Here is a 22093-nt window from a genome sequence, read left to right as displayed (position 1 = left end):
AAGGTAGAAAATTACTGCAGATTAATTAGCATTCGAGTTAGCCAGAGGCTAAAGCATGGTAAAGTCTGCACCAATACCAATGTAGTAAACATCAGGAGAAGTTAAAGTGGCTAAACCAGCTTGTACAAAAAGATTAAAACAAAGAAATAAAAGATGATGAAAGCATAAACACAAACAGTGCTCTGTCCCCTTCTTTAGAGCAAAAACCAGACTGTAAACTTTTATTTTATGCTGCATCTGAAAAAGACAATTTGTGTTCAACTCTTAGGAGGCTTCAGTCTTGATTGAAGTTTTAGTCTCTGTACAGCTCTTCTTCAGCTTTTCCACCCCCTACATGAATATTAGACTGGATCAGATGGCATTACAACACTATAAAGTCACACAACCATGGCCTCAGAAGCATTTTACAATGAAAACACAGCGAACAATGCCTTAGTGCATGACAGGAATGACATTAATTACACGTGTGTTTTACAGTACTTGTACTATCTCGGCTTGATTGTTAGAAGAGCAGAGATGAGAACACATATCTGATCTGGGCACTAAGAGTCCATATGCTATTAGTCACCTTACAGGACATCAAATTAAATGGCAAAAAGGCAGCTAATAGTGCACCAGTGTCAGTGGCTCTCATCACAACAGCTACGACCTTGTAGCTGTTTCTAGAAGAACTGCAGTTTGTAATATTGGGTTTGTACAAAATATCCACACAGACTACTCATTTAAGCATATCCTTCATTATGAAATAAATTCAGTGAAGTGTTAGTAAGGTGTCATGAGAAAATTTTATGTTTGGACATCATTCGATTGTTTTGGGATAGTATGGATGCTCTGAAGAGGGCTTGTTTGAGGTACTTGCCAACCATACATGTATTACCCATTGTAGATGCTAGTCAGCATGACCCCTTTACTGAGAAACCTGGTTGAAGTGCAGCTGTAGTAGCCTACATTAAACTCCTGCCAAGCAAAACCCAGGGTATATTTTGGGCTTTTCCAGTTTATACCAGAGGTTTTTGGGGGCTGGCCCATACTACACCTCTCTAGTAAAGACTGAGTCAACCACCTCTGTACAACCTATATATTTTTGACCAAAATGGATTTGATTTCCTCCTGTCCAGATTATCCCTCTGTGTGTTTGTGAGGTAACTCAGGGAAAAATATGCTGGATTTAGTATAAAACGTACAGTATGTAAATCTCACCACCAGGGGGAACTCACTCAAAGCAGTGACAAAAGATGGCTGTTGCTCACTTGTTGGTTTCATTTGAGGAATATAAACTGCACTCCATAAGAAGTATTAACTAAACAGTACACCACTGTTGTCATTTCATGGAAGAATTTCATACGAGTGAAAAAAGCAGTTAAAAAGTTCCCTTCCTGGTTCATGCTGCAAGCAGATTTTTAGTAAAATGATCCTGATTCCAAAGGAGTGAATACATTGTAGAGGTGGGTGGATTAGGGCACATTCGCACCAGCACTGTTCGGTCCGCTTTAAATGAGCTCTGGTTCATTTCCTGGATAGTCCGGTTCGTTTGGTGTTGTATGAAACCTCAAACGAACTCAAACAAGCAGGCTCCGGACCGCTAAAAAACAGGGGGGTCTCGGTTCACTTCCTAACACACCCTGGTGTGGTTCGTTTGAGGTGTGAAAGCATAGCGGACCAACTTGTGAACCAAAGGCATGAGGTGGCACAAAGCGTAATGATTTACGGATTTATATGTGATTTAATAAACTTAAATACATATCAGTACCTCGCTTGGTGTCTGTGTAGCCATAGCAGCACATTGTAGTCTCTAACTCACTATGGCTTCCCTTTTTCTTCAGTGCTGATTTATTTGTCTAATGTAAAGGACGACATGCTGAACAACTCACCACCTCGATGACTGCTCATAATGCCCCAATGCAAAAGCAGAAACCCCAAGACAGCGTAAATTCTGTGTTTTTTCATTGTTTTTGTGGAAAAAAGACTGGCGGAAAGAGATGGATTTCTGGTTTTGTGTTCTTCTATGTCTCCTTTTCCTCTATACCACTCTTTGTTTGGGATGACAGCACCACAAGCGTATGGTTCGGTTCCTTTGACCAAGAAAAAATTTGAATGTGAACCAAACAATAGGAAAGTGCAACAATGTTGCAATTTTTGCAAAATGATTGAGATACAGCAACAGGACAGCAGATTTCAGAATCAGTTCACAGTACCTTATGTAGAGGTATCTGACAGAACATCCGACTCTAGACATGTTTGTTTGTCATGGCGGCAGCTCTGTCATGACATGGACCGTTTCATCTCTAAAAGTGTATAATTTCTCTGTATTTCAAAAGCCTGTGGACAATCTTGAGGTAATTTAATTAATTGAACTTAAGATACTGAAACAGAAATCAGTTAAACCACATACTGTTATATGAGATAGGCTTAGAAATAAGGTTATGTGATTGGGTGGGTTTGTTCGTTTGTTAGCAACATAACTCAAAAAGTCATGGATGGACTTTGATGAATTTTTCAGGAAATGTCAGAAATGGCATAAGGAAGAACTGATTAGATTCTAGGACTGATCCGGATCATCGTCTGGATCCAGGGATTTTTTAAAGGATTCTGTACTATTGGGAGATAGGCCTAATGGCAGAGGTCTGCACTGTTACCACTTTACACCAGGAGATGGCGGACATGAGTACCTTATCCAAAGTTTTGGAGTTTATAGAGTTTGAAAGATGCACGCCTCGTCGAGGAGACAAGTCGAACAGAGAGAAAGACAGCGAATTGTAGCAAGAATACTCACAATGCTGGGAGGAATAGAGGAATATTTACCCTCTGCCATGACTTCCACATGTAGCTAAGCCAGTGCTTTGCCTCACTGTGTCTCCACCCCACCGGGAAGGGAGTAATCAGCGAATTAGATTTTGGGAGTGATCTGGGTCACTGTCTTGATCCAGGAATGTTTTTAAAGGATTCTTCACTATTGGGAGATAGAGCTGATGGTGGAGGTCTGCGCTTTCTGAGTGCTTTTCTAGTTTAGGTTGTCATCAAGATAAAGCCCAAAACACACTGATGCTGCAGTGCCTCAGTTGCCTCCCTTAGTTCACACTGACAGCAGTTGAGAGCCCACTTAAGGCTTGACTTCCTGTCTCACTGGATCTTTGAAAGTATTTTTGATTATGCCAGTTTGTATGCGCTTGAGAAACACAAATCTAAATTTCATATTTGGGTGTTCTTTTAAATTCAAATTGAGATCACTTAAGCCAGACTAGCATTGCCTGTTTTATATCCTGCAGTATAACATTGACTGGCCCAGAATAAACTCAGGGTATAAACAACTGAGTCCACTTTAACCATGGATATAGTCTGATGAGGGGTTTATTTCAGGCTGTTACAACAGAACAGTAGCTCCTACAGTTTACATAACTACAGGTGAGGTCATTCTAGGTATGTGGACATGTGCTGACATTTGCAGAAGATTTTTCTCTGTGTACTGTGGTCCATAATTGTATCCTCTTGTATAAACAAAAAATAATAATTGCCAATGGAATTTTGTTTTAGTTTGGTTGTGTATTTGTGTTTCTGTTTTGAAGCCTGCAGATACAAACAGCAGATCAGTGCACTGCAGTTGGAGGATGACGTGGTACGTAGAAGCAGCACTACAACAAAGAGGCCTGCTGACAGCAAACTCAGGAAAAGTCCCTCAATATAGTGTAGAATTATAAATCCTCTTTGATTCTGGGCTTTTTAAAAATGAGATTAATCATATGGTACGTTATCACACCATCTGCAGGCAATCATCATCTCTTGTAAGCAACACACTTACTTTTGACAAGAACCTCGTACAAGCCCACTCCAGTAAAGCCAAACCATCCCTTTAAAGAAGCCCAAATTGGCATTCAGTCCTCATTTGTTTTCTGCTTCCATTTGAGTTCCTGGTGTATGAAAGAGCAAGCTAAACTTAGTTATCCATTCCTGTAACATCATGTAAACCGGCACTTGTATCGTCTCAAGGATAGGTACAATAAAAACTCACAACACAAAACTGTCTTCTTTAAGCTAACTTTTTAGAAACATATTCATCTAATGGGCTTCAGTTTTTATGACAGAGCAGGGCCTACATCATCCTCAACAAATTGCTACCCCTACTCAGGACATGGACACATAAAATTTGTCTTTTCATATAATATAAGGACATTGGATTCAAGTATATATATACATACAACTAAAATGAATGAGGTAAAGACAGAAAAAAATAACCTCAATAGCAATATATTATGACTTTTTCTGTATCATTTCATATTAAAACACGCACACTTCTTTGAAAGAGAAAAAGTAAGTCATTCATTGGTGTCATACATTATTTTTTATCCAAATTCCAGCAGTATAGAAGTATGATCCTAGAACTCAAAAGCAAACACTGTTTGTTGTAAAGTTTATGAAGCTAAATGCAGTGCAGCTGCAACAACCTTCGCTGTTCCCGGTTGTTACAGCTGAGGAACGAGTTGTCTTATCGTAGAGAAATACAAAATTTCACTATGTACAGTACGCATTTTTATAACCTACTGCGTTTTCTTTTCCTGCTGCAAAAAGAAAGAGGAATTCTGTTGGAAAAAAGGCGACCTGGTTGCAAAGCAACTGGATGAAGATGTAGAAACTTGTTCACTCTGCATGATTTAGCTCAGTTGGATCAAGTTGATTCTACTCACTGCAAACTTGATTTCTGCAGCAAACCAAGGGACTGCTGCGCTGACAAGTCATTGTTGGGAATATATCCGGCTAATGCTCTATGTCTTTGTCTCTGCCTGATAGCATCATTTTAGACTAATACAGACTTTAATATTAAGCTCTGATCTCAAAAGCTTGCGGTATTTCCCTTTATTTTCTCTGTGTGTTAGTTTCACATCTATATAAGTTGAGGATATTTGGCAGATACTTTGCATGTTGTCCATTAATGCACTGGTTAAACACTTGGTTAAATCTATTATATAAGTTAAAATAATGGGAGTGAAAAGAAAAGTCTTCAGTACTTCTAGAGACAAATGATTATCTGCTTTCATTCCCATGAAGACAACAAATCCTAATCTCAATCTTGACCTCAAAGTCAAGACAAAACAGAAATAAGTGCATATAAAACAAAAAAGAGAGCTCTGTTTGCTTATTCTGTCCTTCATGTCACTGTTTTTTAGTTGTTCTTCAAACATTTTACTCATGAACCATCACTGTGTAATACCTCTAAGCAGTGCTGAGAGCACATCAGGTTTGTCATATTGTAATGCAAACAGTCTGCAGGGTGGGAGAGGTGGTAATAAGGTAGCAATAAGGATGTCGGTGAGTCAGAGAGGAGTCGGAGAAGGAAAAGCAGGTAGGAAGGAAGGCTAAGGAGTCGGGAGAGGAGGGAGAGTACAACAGCAGTATTAACACTTGAAGAAAAGGCAGGCGAGGCAGGCCAGGAGGAGCCACAGTGAGTGAGATACACAGGCCGAGCCGTTGATATCTCGACCTGTCCCGGGTCCTGCACAGGGAAAGACGGAGAGAAGAAGAAGAAAGTGTAAGTTTACAACCTTCAAGTTAAACTATTGTCACTTTATTCAAAACACAGAGCATTTTTTCTTGAGCAGAGACACAGTTGATATTGTGTTTTATGGGCTGTGTGGTGCAGGCATCAAATCAATTAAGCTGGAAAAGAGTCAGTACTTGAAAAAAAAGAGAGGAAAATTCTGTAACTATAAACAACAGACATGATAATATGCATCAGGGGATAGAAGTTGCATACATAGCACACATAAAGTGTAATGTCAGTCATTACAAATGTTGAGTAGTGTTTGGAGACCTCTTGTGGCCATCTTGTGCTACGATACTAAAGCTCAATGGAACCTCAAGCCCTTTTAAATCTTTGGAGTGAATAGAGGAGTTATTATTAAGGAAAATATTGTATTAATGGACAACAGTGGTCACATATGTAGATTAAAAGTAATGTGAAACAAATGTGCAGAATAAGTAGAGGGTCTTAAAAAAGAAGAAAAAAAAAAAACCCTGCAAGTCATTGAAAGCAGAAGAATCTAGCAGACTCAAATATCTCACCTGAGCACACGAAGGGGGAACAATGTCAGTAAATCTCTTTCTGCTCCATACTCACTATCTTAAGAGTTAAATAAAATATACTCTTGTACAATACCACATGATTTCCCTGCTTCTTAGTTATACCATTTCTGTCCTTCTTGTCTTGTTTTTTTTTTTTTTTTTCACAGCCAAAACTTGATGATTTTATTTTGCTGTGCTTCTATTGAATCTTCCTTGTCTTATGTGGGTGGGAAATAACTAATCACATTTAGTGGAAATAGTTGAACTGAGAAGTTTTTCTGCAGAACTTGTACTCTTTTGAGTACATTTTTACATAAGCACATTTACTCCAACTAAAAGGTCACAAATTATGCAAAATACACTTTTTCCTGATTTTTTTAAAAAGAAAAAATATGTGCCCCTGGCCTGCACTGAAAAAAAGTAAAACATTGGTTGAACTTAAAAAAAATGAAGTAATAAATCACACGAAACATTTTGAATTGAATCAATTACATTTTTTTTTCAAATTAGGTAAATGTTAATTTTTAAAGTTCATAGAAACTATGGTTAAAGGTTTAGCAAACCTAATTATTTTAGATTGTCCTAAACTAAAAATAAAAATTTCCCTTAATAAACCAATATAAATATTCCACTCATCTGAACTTAAAATGTTTAAGTTTATATAACCATTTTATAAAGGTTGGTGGGGCTGGAGCCTATCCCAGCCAATTTAGAGTCACCAGTTAACCTAATGAGCGTTTTTTTGGAGGTCAGAGTTCTCAGAGAGAACCCACGCGTGCACGGGGGGAACATGCTAACTCTGCACAGAAAGGCCCAGACCGGGAAGCGAACCAGCAACCAGCACTAACCCCTGCGCCACCATGCCTCCCACAAGTCTTGAAAGTCAACTCAACACGTTTTTCCTGAAAACTCCTGCTACTTTGGCCTGATGGGAGAGCAGAAATGTATTAAAGGGGACATATTTTGCCCTTTAAGACAAGTTTATATTGGTCTCAGAGGTCCCTAAAACATGCCTGTGAAGTTTATTGCTAGGACATATTCTCTGATTTGAAGCTTGATGAGGCAACCGAAGTCACAACAGACTACATAAACTTCTGTGCTGACAATGTGGTCACTAAAAAGGAGATTATTGTGTATCCTAACAACAAGCCCTACATAACCAAGAGTGTAAAGGAATGTATCAATAGGAAAAAGTTGGCCTTTAAAAATAATGATAGAGCAGGACTGAAAATGGTGCATAGAGGACTCAACCAGAGGCTGAGGGAAGCCAGGAAGCATCACAAGGACACTATAGAACATACTTTTAGGTCAATGAATTCAAAAAAGCAGTGGGACTCTATGAAAGCCATCACAAATATGAACTCTACCAAGAAACGCCTCAGCACTGATGATGATTGGGAGAAGGCAAATGAACTGAATGAGTTTTTTCGCAGGTTTGAAAACCAAGACTTTGCTGAGGAACGCAATAATGTCTTGGAAGCCATTTCAACTGATGTTAGCTGCAGGATTGTAATTGATCCACTCATGATCCAGTCCATCTTTAAACATGTGTGCACTAAAAAGTCTACAGGCCCTGATGGTATTTCTGCACTGCTCTTAAAGGCTTGTGCAGAAGAGCTTACTCCAGCTTGGTGCCCCATCTTTCAGCGGTCTGTGGATTCACACACTGTTCCTGCTCTGTGGAAAAAATCTATCATAGTTCCTGTAGCTAAGAAACCTTGTCCAGTTGATAATGATGACTTCAGACCTGTGGCCCTGACTTCTATTGTTATGAAAAGTTTTGAGAGATACATGGTGTCTGTGCTTAAATCTGAGGTCAATTTGGCACTTGATCCATTACAGTTTGCCTACAGGCAGGGTAAAGGCACAGATGACGCCATCAACAGCATCGCCCACTTCACTGTCAAGCACTTGGAATGCCCAAAAGCTTATGCACGGATTTTATTTATTGATTTTATCTCAGCTTTTAACACACTCCAGCCTCATCTGCTCATCTCTAAACTGAGGCAGATGGGTGTCAGCCCTTTTTTAACAAAATGGTATCTTTCTTTTTTGACCAGTCGAAGCCAGCAGGTTAGAGTTAACAACACCCTCTCAGAATGCAAAGTTATCAGCACAGGTGCCCCACAGGGTTGTGTCAGCTCCCCGATCCTTTTCACACTCTTCACCAATAACTGCACAAAGAGTCATCCAGATAATCTTGTTTATAAATTTTCTGATGACACCGTCATCCTTAGTCTGCTGCACAAAGACTCTAGTCTCTCAGCCTATTTTCTCTGAAATAGGAAAGTTTGTGCAATGGTGTGATGCTCATCATCTCATTTTAAATGTTAAAAAAACTAAGGAGATGGTCCTAGACCCTAGATCGGTAGGGAACCACAGCCCTGTCATCAAACATGACTCACCCATTGAGCAGGTCAGCTCATACAAGTATCTTGGGTTTTTTTAGATGACACTTTTAGCTAGAATGTGCATGTTGAAAGTCTGTGTACTCGTTTACAACAAAGAATGTATTTTCTGCGCAGACTGAGAGCATTTGGGGTGGACAAAAGCATCATGGTTTTATTTTACCAGGCAGTACTAGAGAGCTTAGTCAGATATGGGATGTCATCTTGGTATGGCAACCTCACTACAAAACTAAAAACTAAACTGGCTCGTCTGGTGCACACGGCCACGAAGGTGATAGGGAAGAGTGAGTATTTGACCCTGCAGTCTATTTATGAACAAACCCTTCTTAGGCAAGCTCAGAGGATAGTGACCGATTCATCCCACGTTCTCCACTCAGAATATGACCTCCTGCCCTCGGGAAGACGATACAGAGTCCCTCACTGCAAACTTAACCGTTTCAAGAATTCATTTGTTCTAACCTCCATAAACTCCTAAACAATGCTTCTTGAGGCTGAAGACTGTGCAATATGTATAGTGTTTTTATTATAATGAATTTTTAGAATGCATTAATTTGTATAATATTTTTATTTGTTTGCTTGTATTGTTGTGCCTGATGATGTGCTGTTGTGTCGTTGTGGCTGTGGGGGCATCTATGGAGCAGCTCCTGAGTCCAGGACAAATTTCTCTGAGTGGGACAATAAAGTAAATTTGATTGATTGATTAATTAATTGATTTATTTGATTGATTGATTGAAAATACAGTAGTATAGGATTCTTGCAGGAAATGGATTTCGCTCTCCTGATGTTTCAGGCACTTCTAACCAAAGTTCAGGACATGACTGGAATTCAAACCATCAATCTCCCAGTCAAAAGTCAACAGGGTAACCCATTGAGCTAAACTGGGAGCAGGAAGGTCAGCATTCAAAATGTCCTTTTTAACGTTTATTCAGGCATAACAGGCCACAACAGACACGTTTCGACATGTAGGTCAACGCTGGATGCCTGTGCTGGAGTGTAGAGGGAGAGCCACTCAGAAAGTGACGGCTGCTGTTGCATCAAGTGTTTTTTGAATCCACTCGGGACCTACGGGATGTTGTTACGAATACGCATGCGCACAGCAGGCTTAATGCAATAAAAATACATTGATCCAATTTAATTTGGTGTCCAGCTGCCAGTTTAAATAAAAAAATATAGGTTCAACCATGAAGATAATTTAGAAGATATAGATTTAATGAACAAATCAATAATTTTAGGCTGTTATAAAACAAAAAATCACATCAATCCTACAAAAGCATTGTTTTACTTTTTTCAGTGTGTCCACAATCCCCCTAAAAATCAGAAAAATCCATACCCTCCCTCTTTTTCTTGCGCCCCCTTTCAGAAAATGTGTGCTAAAACAAGCTGTTCTCAGGTGTCCCTGCATGACATCATGAGGTGAGTCAGCACTGCCCCCCCCCAAGACATGCTCATCAAAATTTATGTTTATGACACAGTTCATCTTTTGAATCTATATCGATCTAATAAAGTGAAAAAAAGCCACATCAATTTCCTGAGAGAAAGTGAAAGTGCTATACAGATATCATTCCTCTTCTTCTTCTTCTTCTTCTTCTAATTATTATTATTATTATTATTATTATTATTATCATCATTATTTTTATTATAATGGGAGAAGCTTGGGTAACAGGAAGTGCAGCCACTGACAAAGAATAATGGTGGTCCATCACAATTAAGCAGAACAAAACATTAATGAGATGCAGCAACAGAACTGCTGAAGCTGCTCACATTTCCACCGACAAAAGTCTGTAAAGTAACATTTGGCCTTTTCATGGGAATCATTTCCTGTCTGTCACTGCAGCTCTGTCATGGCAGCTGCCAAGACAAGACACTGACCATTACAAATATAAAAAGAAAAAATTTTCTTGCTTTTAAATCTATAGCTTTTGATGTAATATAAGAACATAACAAACCTTTATAGTGTATATTATAGGTGTAGCCATATTTTAATTTATGTAAGTATTTTGAGGAAAATTCTACACATTGTTCCTTTAAGTAACAACACAAACAAAGCTTACATTTTCAAGAATTTCTTGGGAAAGATAAGCAAACAGTGCATCAGTTTAGCTGACTCATGTGCATATAAAGACTGGTCCTCGCACGATTCTCAGATTGGACTCACAGTCCTGGCATGGCATCCCCCTCTCTCTGCCCAGGTTCTCTCTCTCTCTCTCTCTCTCTCTCTCTCTAAAGCTGTCTTATCTCATAAAGGCAAAAACGCACCAAAATAGTCTGTGGGAAAATGAACTGAAACAATGGACTTTTATGCAGTTTTCCCCTTTTTTTGATACCTGGGAACACATTCAGAGTGCAACCTGTTTTGTTGACTTTATTTCTAACCTTTGAACATTACCTTCCCCCAAAAACCAGCCTAGGAAATCTCAGTTATGGTTTATAAACACAACAAAGAGGTGAAACTGTAACCTTTCTGTGATATTTCTTGCTCAGTGACTCTAATTGTTTCTCGATAAGCTGAATAGACAGTGTAGGGTATCTTCCATTGTGGTTTAGAAGCTACAACAAATAACATTGGTGTCAATACTCACTGAAGAGGAAAAGACTGGCATTCTGGACGCCCAGTCGATTGGAGGCCACACAGGTATAGTTCCCATAGTCCTCTTCAGTGACATTGGCAATCATGAGAATAGTGGTAGTGCCAAGGATTTGGATATTGATGCCCTGGGCGTTGGACAGCCTGTAGAGGAAAGAGACACAGAAGTGAAGCCGTTTTAAGTGAATAGCAAAGTAATGAAAATTTGTGTTGAAGCCAGGAGGGAGTTAATGACATTTTAAGTGAAAGAATAAAGTCTGCAGCATGTGAACCGGTAAATGAGAAGAGACACTTCACCAGAGTTTAATTAACCAATGGAAAATACAGGGTTCTGAAAGGGAAATAAGTCGGTTAGAAACTATTTCTAGCTATCAAATAAACGGTATGAGAGCCCTTATATTGAGAAACACTTCAGAGTGTGGGTGACATGATGGAGCTGCTTTCTGTGCAGATCCACTGCTGCAGCCTCTACAGAGCACAGTATCTGCTCCATTTCTTTATGTGTAAATATCATGTGATTTAGTTTTGTCTACAAGCTTCTGTGAGGATTTTTTAGCTGGTGATAAAACAGACTGAAATCAATGCTGATGCCTGCACCTGACCGACAAACACTGAGGGAAGTTTTGTCCCAAAGCCTGCTGCGGTATTCAAACCCTCCAGCTCAACCAGGGAAGCTTCATCCATGGCGTTGGACGGAGTTCACTGTGTGTCACTGAGTGTTGAGGGAATAGTTTGGGAAAGGCCCTCCTTATGCATACATGTGTTTTGTCATTTCAAGAAACACTGCTAAGTACTGGCCTGGCATGTATGATACAATGTTTTGTCATGTTTTGCTGACCCTTGTGTATAGCGGTTATTACCAATATATTGTCATCTGAACACAAAAGATTTCATTTTTAGTGGGTTATTTTTGTGTAAATGTGGCCTTGTAAATGTGACAGTTTACTGCTAGCCTTTCTCAAACTAGTCCCTGTTGTCTCTTTCCAAAGCACTTCCACTCCATTTGCTTGCTCCCATGATGGGTCCGTGGTGTCCAAAACCTCAGACCGTGGAGTGAGAGTTGGTTTTAAAACCCTCCAACAGCCAGTCTGCACCAATGCTAACTATTTTCAGCCCAACTTTGGGCCAGATTTACTGTTTTTTGCAATTGAGGAGGCATGTCTCAATTTAAGGTTTTTTACAAAGGATTATTTATACAAACAAGCCTCAAGTGTGTGGTGTCTACTCTCCACTGTGTTGGAGTTTCCCAGAGCTAGAATCATAAGTATCCAACAAGTCTGATATTTAAAATTCAGGGTCGGACTGCCTCCAACACAATACCCTCAACAACCAATTCAAGCAAACAGATTGGAGGATGTCACCAACCGGGATACTTTACAGCTCACAGACAGAAACACAACAATACCTTTACCTTTACTCATATTCTTGCCATTGTTTTTTATTTGTCCTGCAACCAAATAGCATTCATTTTAACCATTCTAATTACCTCAATAATGCCCTCTGCTAGGATAGTTGTGTCAAACATTTCTATGGTAAAATAATTTTTGTGAGTGGTGTTTTTAACCTTGTAATGTAGATGTATTGGCATGGCTCCACGTCTGTCATCAGGCAAATCCACCTTGCAAAGCTCCCATCTACAACATTTGTGCCAGATCCTAAAACAGTTCTGATCAGTCGATGTCATGGGTAAAAAGAAGTGGTAGCTACAGGCGGGGTTTAGTAGTACTGGAAGCAGTTAACAATGGCTGCCACCAGTGTAGCAATTGGCTTGGATGTAGCTGTAGAAAAGCATAAATTTAAACAGACCTTGACCATGTTTCTTTATTAAAAGACGAGAAAGGGCCACACTGAAAGCTCCTCATGGCAGAGAAGATTTTTTTGCATTCATCCAATAGGCTTTGGTATGAATTTTAGCCACAGCCAAGCTCCACTGTTTATATACTACAGCAGCACCTAGTCTGTAGAGCTCAAGTTACTACTGGAGCTGTGCATGTCTACTACCTCATTTTGTCTTGTTGCTCTGATTGGCCCATCATGACAGAACGTTTGTCCAATTACCTTCCTAGAATTTTTTTTAAAAGTCCTGCCCGTCCAAAAGCTTTGTATGGGAGCTTTCTCAGATATATATACATAACAGTCTATCTGGCATGTCGGGCTACTATGATTTATGCAAGATCTTAAATATAGATATTTTCATTGTGAAGGATGTCCCTTTGTTTTATAATGCACTTCTTGTGTATGGGGTGCTGACTCTTCAGTTTAGTAGTAAAATAATCACAATGACACCACACACTTGAGGATTATTTGGGCAAATAGTTGACTGCAACAAGCCCTTAAATCCACCCCATCATTGGAGGGGGCAAATCTGGACTAAAATTGGGCTAAAAAAACATCTTGTGTGTCGCCAGATTTTGGATGTGTTAGATCATTATACAGCAGTTCCCCTTCTGTGGTTAATCAGCCTGTGGTTCAATAATTGTTCTTGATCGGGGCTCCTTATGAAAATCAATGCACTCCAATAATGGGTAATTTTAGCCTGCTGGCAGGTTTAGTTATATAGAGAACCCCAGCCCTCTAGTGTTAAATGATACAGTAAGTAATGGAAATTATGTTGCCAAATACATGGGGAAGTTTTCCTCATGTTTTGTTTTCTAGGCTCATAGTGATTTTAGACACAGCATTAGTTTTCATTCTAGCTGTTCATCCAATAAGCAGCCTGAGGAAAGCTTTGAGTGAAAGCTTCTCAGCCAGTCAGAGGATTGTACCCCAAGTGTGGACTCTTAAGCCTGCCCACAGGCTGCATCGTCACCAGCAAGTGATCCAATGAAATGAATGATAATGGTGCGCTAGCTTTTCAAGCAGCAAGCTCAACGAGACTGACACAGATGGTAACTCTAGCTCTAGAAACACTCTGAGGAGCAGGAGGAGGAAACTCCTGCCTTTTTAAGTAAAGTTACGAGTGACAGGTTCAGCTCAGCCGCCCTCTCCCCATCATGTCCTCGTAGCCACCCCCTCACACTAGCAAGGCAAGTAACAGGCTAACGTGATCGTTAGTTTCTGGCTGTCTGTATGCTGAGTTTCCGTTAGCCGGTCATTGGCCAGTAAAAAGGGCGGAAGTCCGGCTGATAAAAATATAACCGGTCAAAATGTCCGGCAGTAAACATGCCCATGACCAGATTAGTAAATACTGAATACTTGCATATTATATTTTGTGTAACCTAGAAGATATGTTGCAAGAATGCTTAAATATAAACTAAAAGTTGCCTAATCTTACTACATCTACTATCCTGCGGGGCTGGGGTTGTTTATCTCAGATGGCAAGCACATGGCTAATTATGTATGCATGATGAAGTCAAAGCAAATGATCTCTCTGTGCATGCTCAGTACTGCTGGAGACTCTGCAGGAAAAGTTTGAGCAGAGCTTTCTCATAAAGCAGAATTTTAATCTAAGTGAGGTTTTCCTGGTTAACCAAAGGTTTAATATCATCAGCAGTATGGAGGGGTTGTGTGACATCGCTGCGAGTAATGAAGAGGCTGAAACAAAGGGAACTATACCTGAGCGTCTGAAACGCCGATGCAGCAGCAGCAGCGAGAGAGAGGCCTACGCATGCTAATTAGCAGGAGTAGTCTTGGATAAGCCGTTAATGAGAGGAGGTTTGGACTGGACTATCTGCTGTGGAGCTTTTGTCTTTACGGGACTAGTCCAAATAAACCAGGATGGTTGGATTTACTGCTTTATTGGAGGTTACAGTGATATCATCATGGGGACTGATGTTAGCAACTGACGGTAAGACTCATTTTTCATTTGAAATGTAGTTCTAACACAGTGTCCTGTTAACAGAGCACTTTTTTTTATGTGTTTGGATGCTTCATTGTTGTCAGAAGGATGGTATTTGGCTTTTATAAGCTGCTTAGTTATGGCAGCGGCCTGCTTAGATGTGCCAACAGGCTAATGGTGGTTATGTGAAGCTAACTGTTGTTGTTTATGAGTTTAACGTGGGCGTAGATTGTGTAACTGACTGCATGTGTAAGAAAAACGCGCAGCTTTCATTTTGAAACTTTAAACCAAGAAAGCTGCTGTTAATAGTTGTTCTAAATGGCTGGAATTCTTGAAGACTGCCGGTCATTTTGACCGGGGACAAAAAAGTCTAGCGGAAATGCTGCTGTATGCACAATTTCTGGGGTGAAAATAATATTGGCAGTAGGCAGAGGTGACTTATGATAGCGTTATGGTGTATGTTTTTGTCCGCTTGAGCACTGAGCTGAGGACGGCGACACAAGAGCCACACAGGTATGCTACTGAGTCACTGTCCTCAGTACCGCAGAAAAGCGCTGAAACAGAGATGAGAGGGAACCCTTTTTTTGGCTTATTTCAACTGGCCCATCCAGTTTTCTGGAGGCCCACCCACAATTAAAATCCTGGCGCTGCTAGTGACTCCACGTTACTGAAGGGGAATTCACTCAGCTGTGGGTGTGATGTCAGATGAGGTTCACTCTGTACAGGAGTGTGAGTGTGGAGCAACAGAGCCTACTTCCTTAAAAGTTGTAAGATAAACATTTAATCAGCTCAGTCAAGAAACACATAGCTTTTCAATATCAACAATAAAACTAAAAATCATTAGATAAGGCTTACACATATTTAACATAGTAAATTACTGTCTGTTACAAGTTTTAGCCTGATCAGAGTAATCAATGCCCTGCATGATACGTTAATCCGAGAGTTCAATCACATGCAGTTCTCCAGTCTCCAGTCACAACGATACAGCTGTCACTGTTTTCTATCATTGTGAATGAAGAATTAGCATGCCGCTGCAGTCTGTCCCGCACTTCTGGGAGTCTTAATGACCACCAAACTTCTGACAATCAATTATGTCAACCTTCAACTTCCCTCAGCACAAATTAATCAATACAATATGCTGACTCAGACTGTATACCTCGCTGATGAACTCTTCCTTACATAATCACAACCAAATAAAGCTCTTTTAATAACACGCCGCACATAATGGATTCTGCTTGTTCGGCGCTGATTGAGCCTTTTCGTATCATGAATGAGGTGAAGTTCATTTAAGGCGCCTCAGCCTAATCCTGCTTAAGTCTGGGTAATGTGGTAATCTGAATTTGAGCAGGGGAGCAAGAAGTTTATGCTGACACATGCTCGGCTGATAGGAAGTATTAACATAAAAAGGAAAACGCACATCTTGGCACAGCATAATTTGGCTCAGTGGGAAGTGGGGACTTGATAAAGTGCTGAGGTCTTTCCCACCGGGACACCTTGAGAGCTAAAGCACTGTGTTTATGTGTGTGTGTGGGTGTGTGTGTGTATGTGTGTAGGGGTGTGTGTGTTTGAAAGCGAGGGAGTGGGAGCGTAAAGAAGGGAAAGTGTACCAGCAGTGTCGTCATGATCTTCTTAAAGCAAACCCCCCCTCCACAGCAGAAATGTTTCCTTGTATGTATTCATGAGAAGTGACTGTAGTGTTTAAAAAAGGGTTTGCCTGTCCACAGAGCATGCTCAGGGACCAAGATAATACAAACATCACAAGTGAAAAACAGTTGGGACATCATAAACATTGTGTAAAATGTGATTTAAAAATGTGCAAATTCTTTAACACCTATATTCAAATAAAACAGCACAAAGACAAGCAATTTGATCTTCAATGTGTTCATATGTACACATTCTGAATTTGATGCCTACAACACACTCAAAAAAGTTGGGACAGGGGCATGAAAAATAGGACAAGTTGTGGAATGCTCAATAAACACTTGGAACATTTCACAGGCAAGTAGATTAATGGGTCACTGGTAGTGGTGTGGGCTGACCAGTATCATGCCTTGCTTGTTTTAAGTCCATGATAAGTCAAAAATCTTGGCTGTAGAGTTAAACAAGGTCAGAGAAGCAGCTTTAGACTCTATAGCTGCATAAACCTGCCAGTATGGCAGCCAAAACTAGGTTGAATCAATGATAAAAATGCAAATTTCATTGAGATCTTCACAAAAAAGGCAGCTGTTATTATTTTTCTCATATGCTTTGATTGTAAATGCCCACATCATGACAAGACACTTAAAACTATGAGAAAGAACACAGCGGCACTTCAAGAGATCCTTTTTCTGTGATCTTATGCTCAGACAAGAGATCATTCTGCAATCACAGGGTTGTTTCAGGGGGAGAAGGGGGGTTGTGGGACCTGAATATGCATTTCTATTTGTTACCACTTTTTAATTTTGCAATATAATATATTATATAATAATGTCACTGTAAAGGGGCAAAAAACCCCAAAACAAAACAAAACAAAACAAAACAAAACAAAACAAAACAAAACAAAACAAAACAAACAAAAAAAAAACACTGATATGAAATGTAGGCCATATCATTCGGGCCTAATAATAGGTGCCTGGATCTTCCAAGGACTGTGGGCGAGTGAAGTGTAGCCTGTGTTGTAGTAGCAGAAGAATTAGGATACTTCTCATTTCACAGTCCATAATCATCACTTCAGAAAATTCAGACAACCATTGTCAGTGAACAACGTAGTCACTGCATCTAATAACTCATTGAGTGCCACTGATGTATATATACGTTATTTAAAAACCAACACTTGAGTGTCATAGACGTATATATACATCAAAGTGTTTTTCAGCGGCTGGCACAAGGGGGCGCTCTCACACTCCCTGTGAGTAATTTTGGGGCTTCTGGGATATGTAGTTGGAACACTACAGTCGGCAGTGACGGTAGATCAAACGTCAGAGGAGGAGACCCTGGAGTCATAGAGCAGAGCGATCGTTACGGAGGTAATCTAAGCTAAAAGTTCTAACTTAGACGCTGGAAGAAACTTTAAACTTTTGCCTGAGAAATCGCTTACTCACTGAAACCGACACTGAACTTAATGACAGAAAATCCAGGGATCGGCGCTTTAATTAATCTGTATATGTGGTCAAGAGGCTAAAGAATGCTGCGAGGTTCCCCCCGTGCGTCGGAGGCAGCCTCTTGCCAGCTTGATGCATACAGCAACAAGCAGGAGAGGACGTGGGCGTATAGGGGGGGTCCCAGGGAGGCCATCCAGTTCCAGAGTGTGAATGGCATGACAGTGACTGGAAGCATTGGTATTTATTTTACAATAAAATAACATTTGTAATACAATTTTCAGATGTCTTTTATGTTATTGAAGGCAAAATTATAACATTCAAATCACTGTTTTGCTTGACAGACGCTCTTTCACAAAAATGCATTTTTCTCAGCGTTCTAGAAAAAAAGTGCTCTTTTAGGTGAAACTAGCCTCTATTCAACTTCACATATGTCAAGAACAGAACAGGCTACAAACAAACGTTTTTTTTCCATGATGAAATAGAGAGTTTCTTCTTTCATTTGAGCTATTTGGTGTTTTCAGAGTCATAGTACAAAATATTCTGTGGGTCTTGAACGATGACTCAAAATTGCCAAAAACGCTGGCACAAGCCACTTTCCATTTTATAAAAGGGCTGGCACTCAATGAGTTAATGTAAGTTAAGACCTTACCATGCAAAGTGAATGCCATACTGTATGTCAACCACATATCTGGACCTGACCTCAAGTGGAAACATGTGCTGTGGTCTGACAAGTCCACTTTTCAAATTGTTTTTGGAATAAGTGGTGATTAAGTGCTCTGGGCTAAAGAGGAAGAGGACCATCCGGATTGTAGCAATTACCATCTCTCATCGTGTGGAGTGTATTAGTGCCATGGCATGAATGACTTGCACATCTGTGAAGGCACCATCATTAATGACAAGTTCATGTGGGTTCTGAAGCAAAATGCTTCCATCCAGATGATGTCTTCTTCAGGGGCATCAGCAGCAAGAAAATGCCAAGTGACATTCTGCAAGACTTACAGCAGCATGGCTTCACAGCAAAAGAGTGCTGATACTAGACTAATCTGTATGCAGCCCAGTCCTGTCTCCCACTGTAAAAAGTACGGCACCTTATGAAGAACAAAATATGATGATAGAAACTCTTCACCTCCCATTCTTACATCAGGACAGAAAAGGAAAGAATTCTCCTTTCAATACTTTAAGAATGAGTGTCTTCAGTCCCTGACGCTTATAGAGTGTTGTGAGAAAAAAGGTGATGCAACACCAGGGTTATCATGGAATGTGCTGCAGACATTCAACTCAGAATGTGTGTACATTTCCACACACACACACACACACACACAAAATCAATAAAGTTGATCACTTTGAACAGCAAATAGCTTAAGTTTGCAGTGCAGTCAAAGAAGGATACAGCGATCTTCCATTTGCTTTCATAGTGAAGGTTGCAGGTTGGATTTTATTTGTAAAAATCATTTGAGCTAAAAAAATAAATAAAAGAAAAACAGAAAAAAACTGAAAGAAAGCAGTAAAAAGACCAAGAATTTTGATCTGTGACCTATTAAAGTGCATCGCCTTTTCAATAAGTGTTTATTGAACTTCACATTTCTACAGCCCTATTTCACTTTTTTCCATTTGGCAAACCAAGACCTGAAACTTCTCTCTCTTTTCATGTCAAGTTCATCCTCAAAAATGCCTGCGTCTCTGCCAGCCTCCTCTTCTGGCATAATACGCTGGAATACATTAAGAAGAAAGTTGGCAGAAATTGTGCATGTCAACCTTTTCCAGAGGGAAGTTTTTCAAGTGTACTTATCATTACAGTATCACATTCACTGAAATCCCTCACAGATAGAGGGCAGCAGAGCTCCGCTTTTCACTTTCAGGAATCATTTCTCCATACACAGAACCACTCTGCTACTTTAAAACCCCCGACTGAAATGATTTGACCCCTGTACTTGGCTGAGGGCACCCACTGGCCGAGAGATGAAGGGCCAGGACGAATCGTCAGACAGACAGATTTGATGCTGTGGCGTGCGCAAGCATCCAAAGTAGGTTATCACATTTAGAGAAAGTGACAGGCTGGTTATGATTCAAGGCTGGTGATAAATGAAAGCAAGTGCAGAGTCCTGCTGAGACTTGTAACTCAAAGATGATTGAAACTGGTCCAGTGACGGTGACAAGCATGTATCAGCTGACAGAACAACAAACAGATCTGTCTGTCATGTTGGGGAAACAGCTCACTTTGGGTTTCATAACTACATGAGCATCGATGGGGTTATTTCGTGCACAGAGAGGAGGATCAGCATCATCCTTCATAAAATAGATGGACAGAGATTGTTTTCACCATTTATTCTATTCATTTTTACACTGTGCATTCTACACATACAATAAGCTGAAACACATACATGCACATGTAGAATCCTATGAAAATGCATCATTAGAGACATGCATTGATGCAGAGATATCAGAGTGAGGAGGCTGTCCCAAGCAGTTAGGGGGTCTGGTACCCAGGGGCAAGCATTTACTGAGCAGTTTCAAGCCGGTTCTATAACAGTGGTGGAGGATGTCAGCCCACACTGTACAACTGAACTGTTATGACACACAACCAACCAAGCACTACAGATTCTACATAGCAAGGCTGTTACTTGTTTTCTAGGTTTTCATAGATTTGCTCCTTTTCAAGCTGCTCAGGGTGAACGGGTTGGATTCCTGGTTCAACAAGGAGGAAATGTGACATGATGACTCTTATGAATCATTTCATTAATATTCCAGATAATAGGATAAGTTCAATAAGAAAGTTTTTCCTAAAAAGTGCAGAATTCTCAATGGGCCGTAGAGCTTTATGCTCTTCTTGTTGAAGCTGAATCACACGTTTGTGTGTCTGAAATCACACTAATTCTCTACTCTATTCTCTATACAGAGAGCTGTGATGATAAGAGCAGTCCAGCCTCACTCCCCGTGGTGACTACAACACAGCCCAGAGATAGAATGATGCTGGATAAGAAAACAGTCCCAACTACAGTATGTGATTATGCACTATTTCATTGTTTTATGTGCTTTGAACAACTAAAAAGCCATGATTAATGACATGTTTCCAATCATAAGATGATGAATGGGTGTAAAAGAAGAGCTCTGTGGCTTTGGGCTGAAACTAGAGCAGAGTAAGGTGGTTAAAAGTGGGACTGGTGTTGTGTTCTCACTGGCTTTAAGCCAGCTAGCACTCTGTGACAGCAGGAGCTGTAGTGTACCCACCTGCTAGCAGGCTCTTCACACATTCACAAACATATTAAAGTTAAGACCCTTCTAAAATAACATGGTTAAAATATGCACATAAGATACATGTCAGTTTTTGACATCTCAGGTCATAAACTGAGGTCATCCGTCCAGATTGATGGAAAGTGTCGAAAACCTATCTGCCCGCTTCCATATTTTTTTGGGGGCATATTTGTAATGCTTAAATGTTTTAGATCATCAAAAAAATAGACAAAGGTGCTGACCAAAAAGAACACAAAGACTCGTCTCACAAAACAAAAGACAAAAAGCTTGTGTGCAAGTACATCTGGCATAAAACTAACACAGCATTCATAAAAAGAGCATCATACCACAGTCAAACAGGGTGTTGATAGCGTGATGGTTTGCTGCTTGAATTGAACAATGCATTGAGGACAGATAGAACAAACAAAGATAGATACGTGTTGATACGTGTATTCATGTCATATCTCCTGTTTGTTTGCATACAGTCTTATATCTCATAACCAATTAACCTAATGAGCATGTCTTTTGACTATGGGAGCCAGAGAATGGGCAGATCATGCAAACTCCACACTGACAGGCTTCCTGCTGCACCATCCTACAGCCTGGGGAGGAGGTTGCAGGACAGGAAATAACTAAAAGTAAAATCACTGCATGGCTGTAATTTGAACAGTTCAGTTAAATGTCAAAGATGATTTTTCAAGGGGAACCATCCAACTTGCCTTTTCTCCAAATGCTGAATGTGCTCCCATGATAAGCAAGCAAGTCGAGCGAGTGGGACCAGAGGCCAAAGCCAGAGAGAGATTGTGTTTGTGAGTATGAGTTAAGCTGTTGTCATGACCAGAGCAGCAGAGCGTGGAGAAGAGCAAGTTGAGGGTAAAACACTCCCAGAGTTTAAAAATTTTAGGATGTGATAGTGCTGCTTCGGCTGTCGCTTTCTGGTCTCTGTTATGCATACATA

The 22093-nt window shown here is 40.1% G+C and overlaps 1 protein-coding gene across 1 annotated transcript in view; it reads right to left on the bottom strand.

The window, feature by feature from the left end:
* Positions 1–2935: 2935 nt before the first annotated feature.
* The window catches only part of LOC121517600 (limbic system associated membrane protein), a 446474-nt gene continuing 427316 nt past the window's right edge, over positions 2936–22093 (bottom strand). Inside the window, exons 7-8 of the mRNA XM_041799496.1 lie at positions 11042–11190; positions 2936–5485 (exon numbers count right to left, since the gene is read on the bottom strand). Of these exons, the coding sequence (XP_041655430.1) occupies positions 5388–5485; positions 11042–11190 (247 nt within the window). The 3' untranslated portion in view covers positions 2936–5387. The remainder of the gene's footprint in view (positions 5486–11041; positions 11191–22093) is intronic.

This window comes from Cheilinus undulatus, linkage group 2, assembly GCF_018320785.1.
Source record: "Cheilinus undulatus linkage group 2, ASM1832078v1, whole genome shotgun sequence".
Classification (NCBI taxonomy): domain Eukaryota; kingdom Metazoa; phylum Chordata; class Actinopteri; order Labriformes; family Labridae; genus Cheilinus; species Cheilinus undulatus.
The sequence above is the reverse complement of the archived record's forward strand: the minus strand, read 5'-3'. Positions and strand labels throughout refer to the sequence as shown.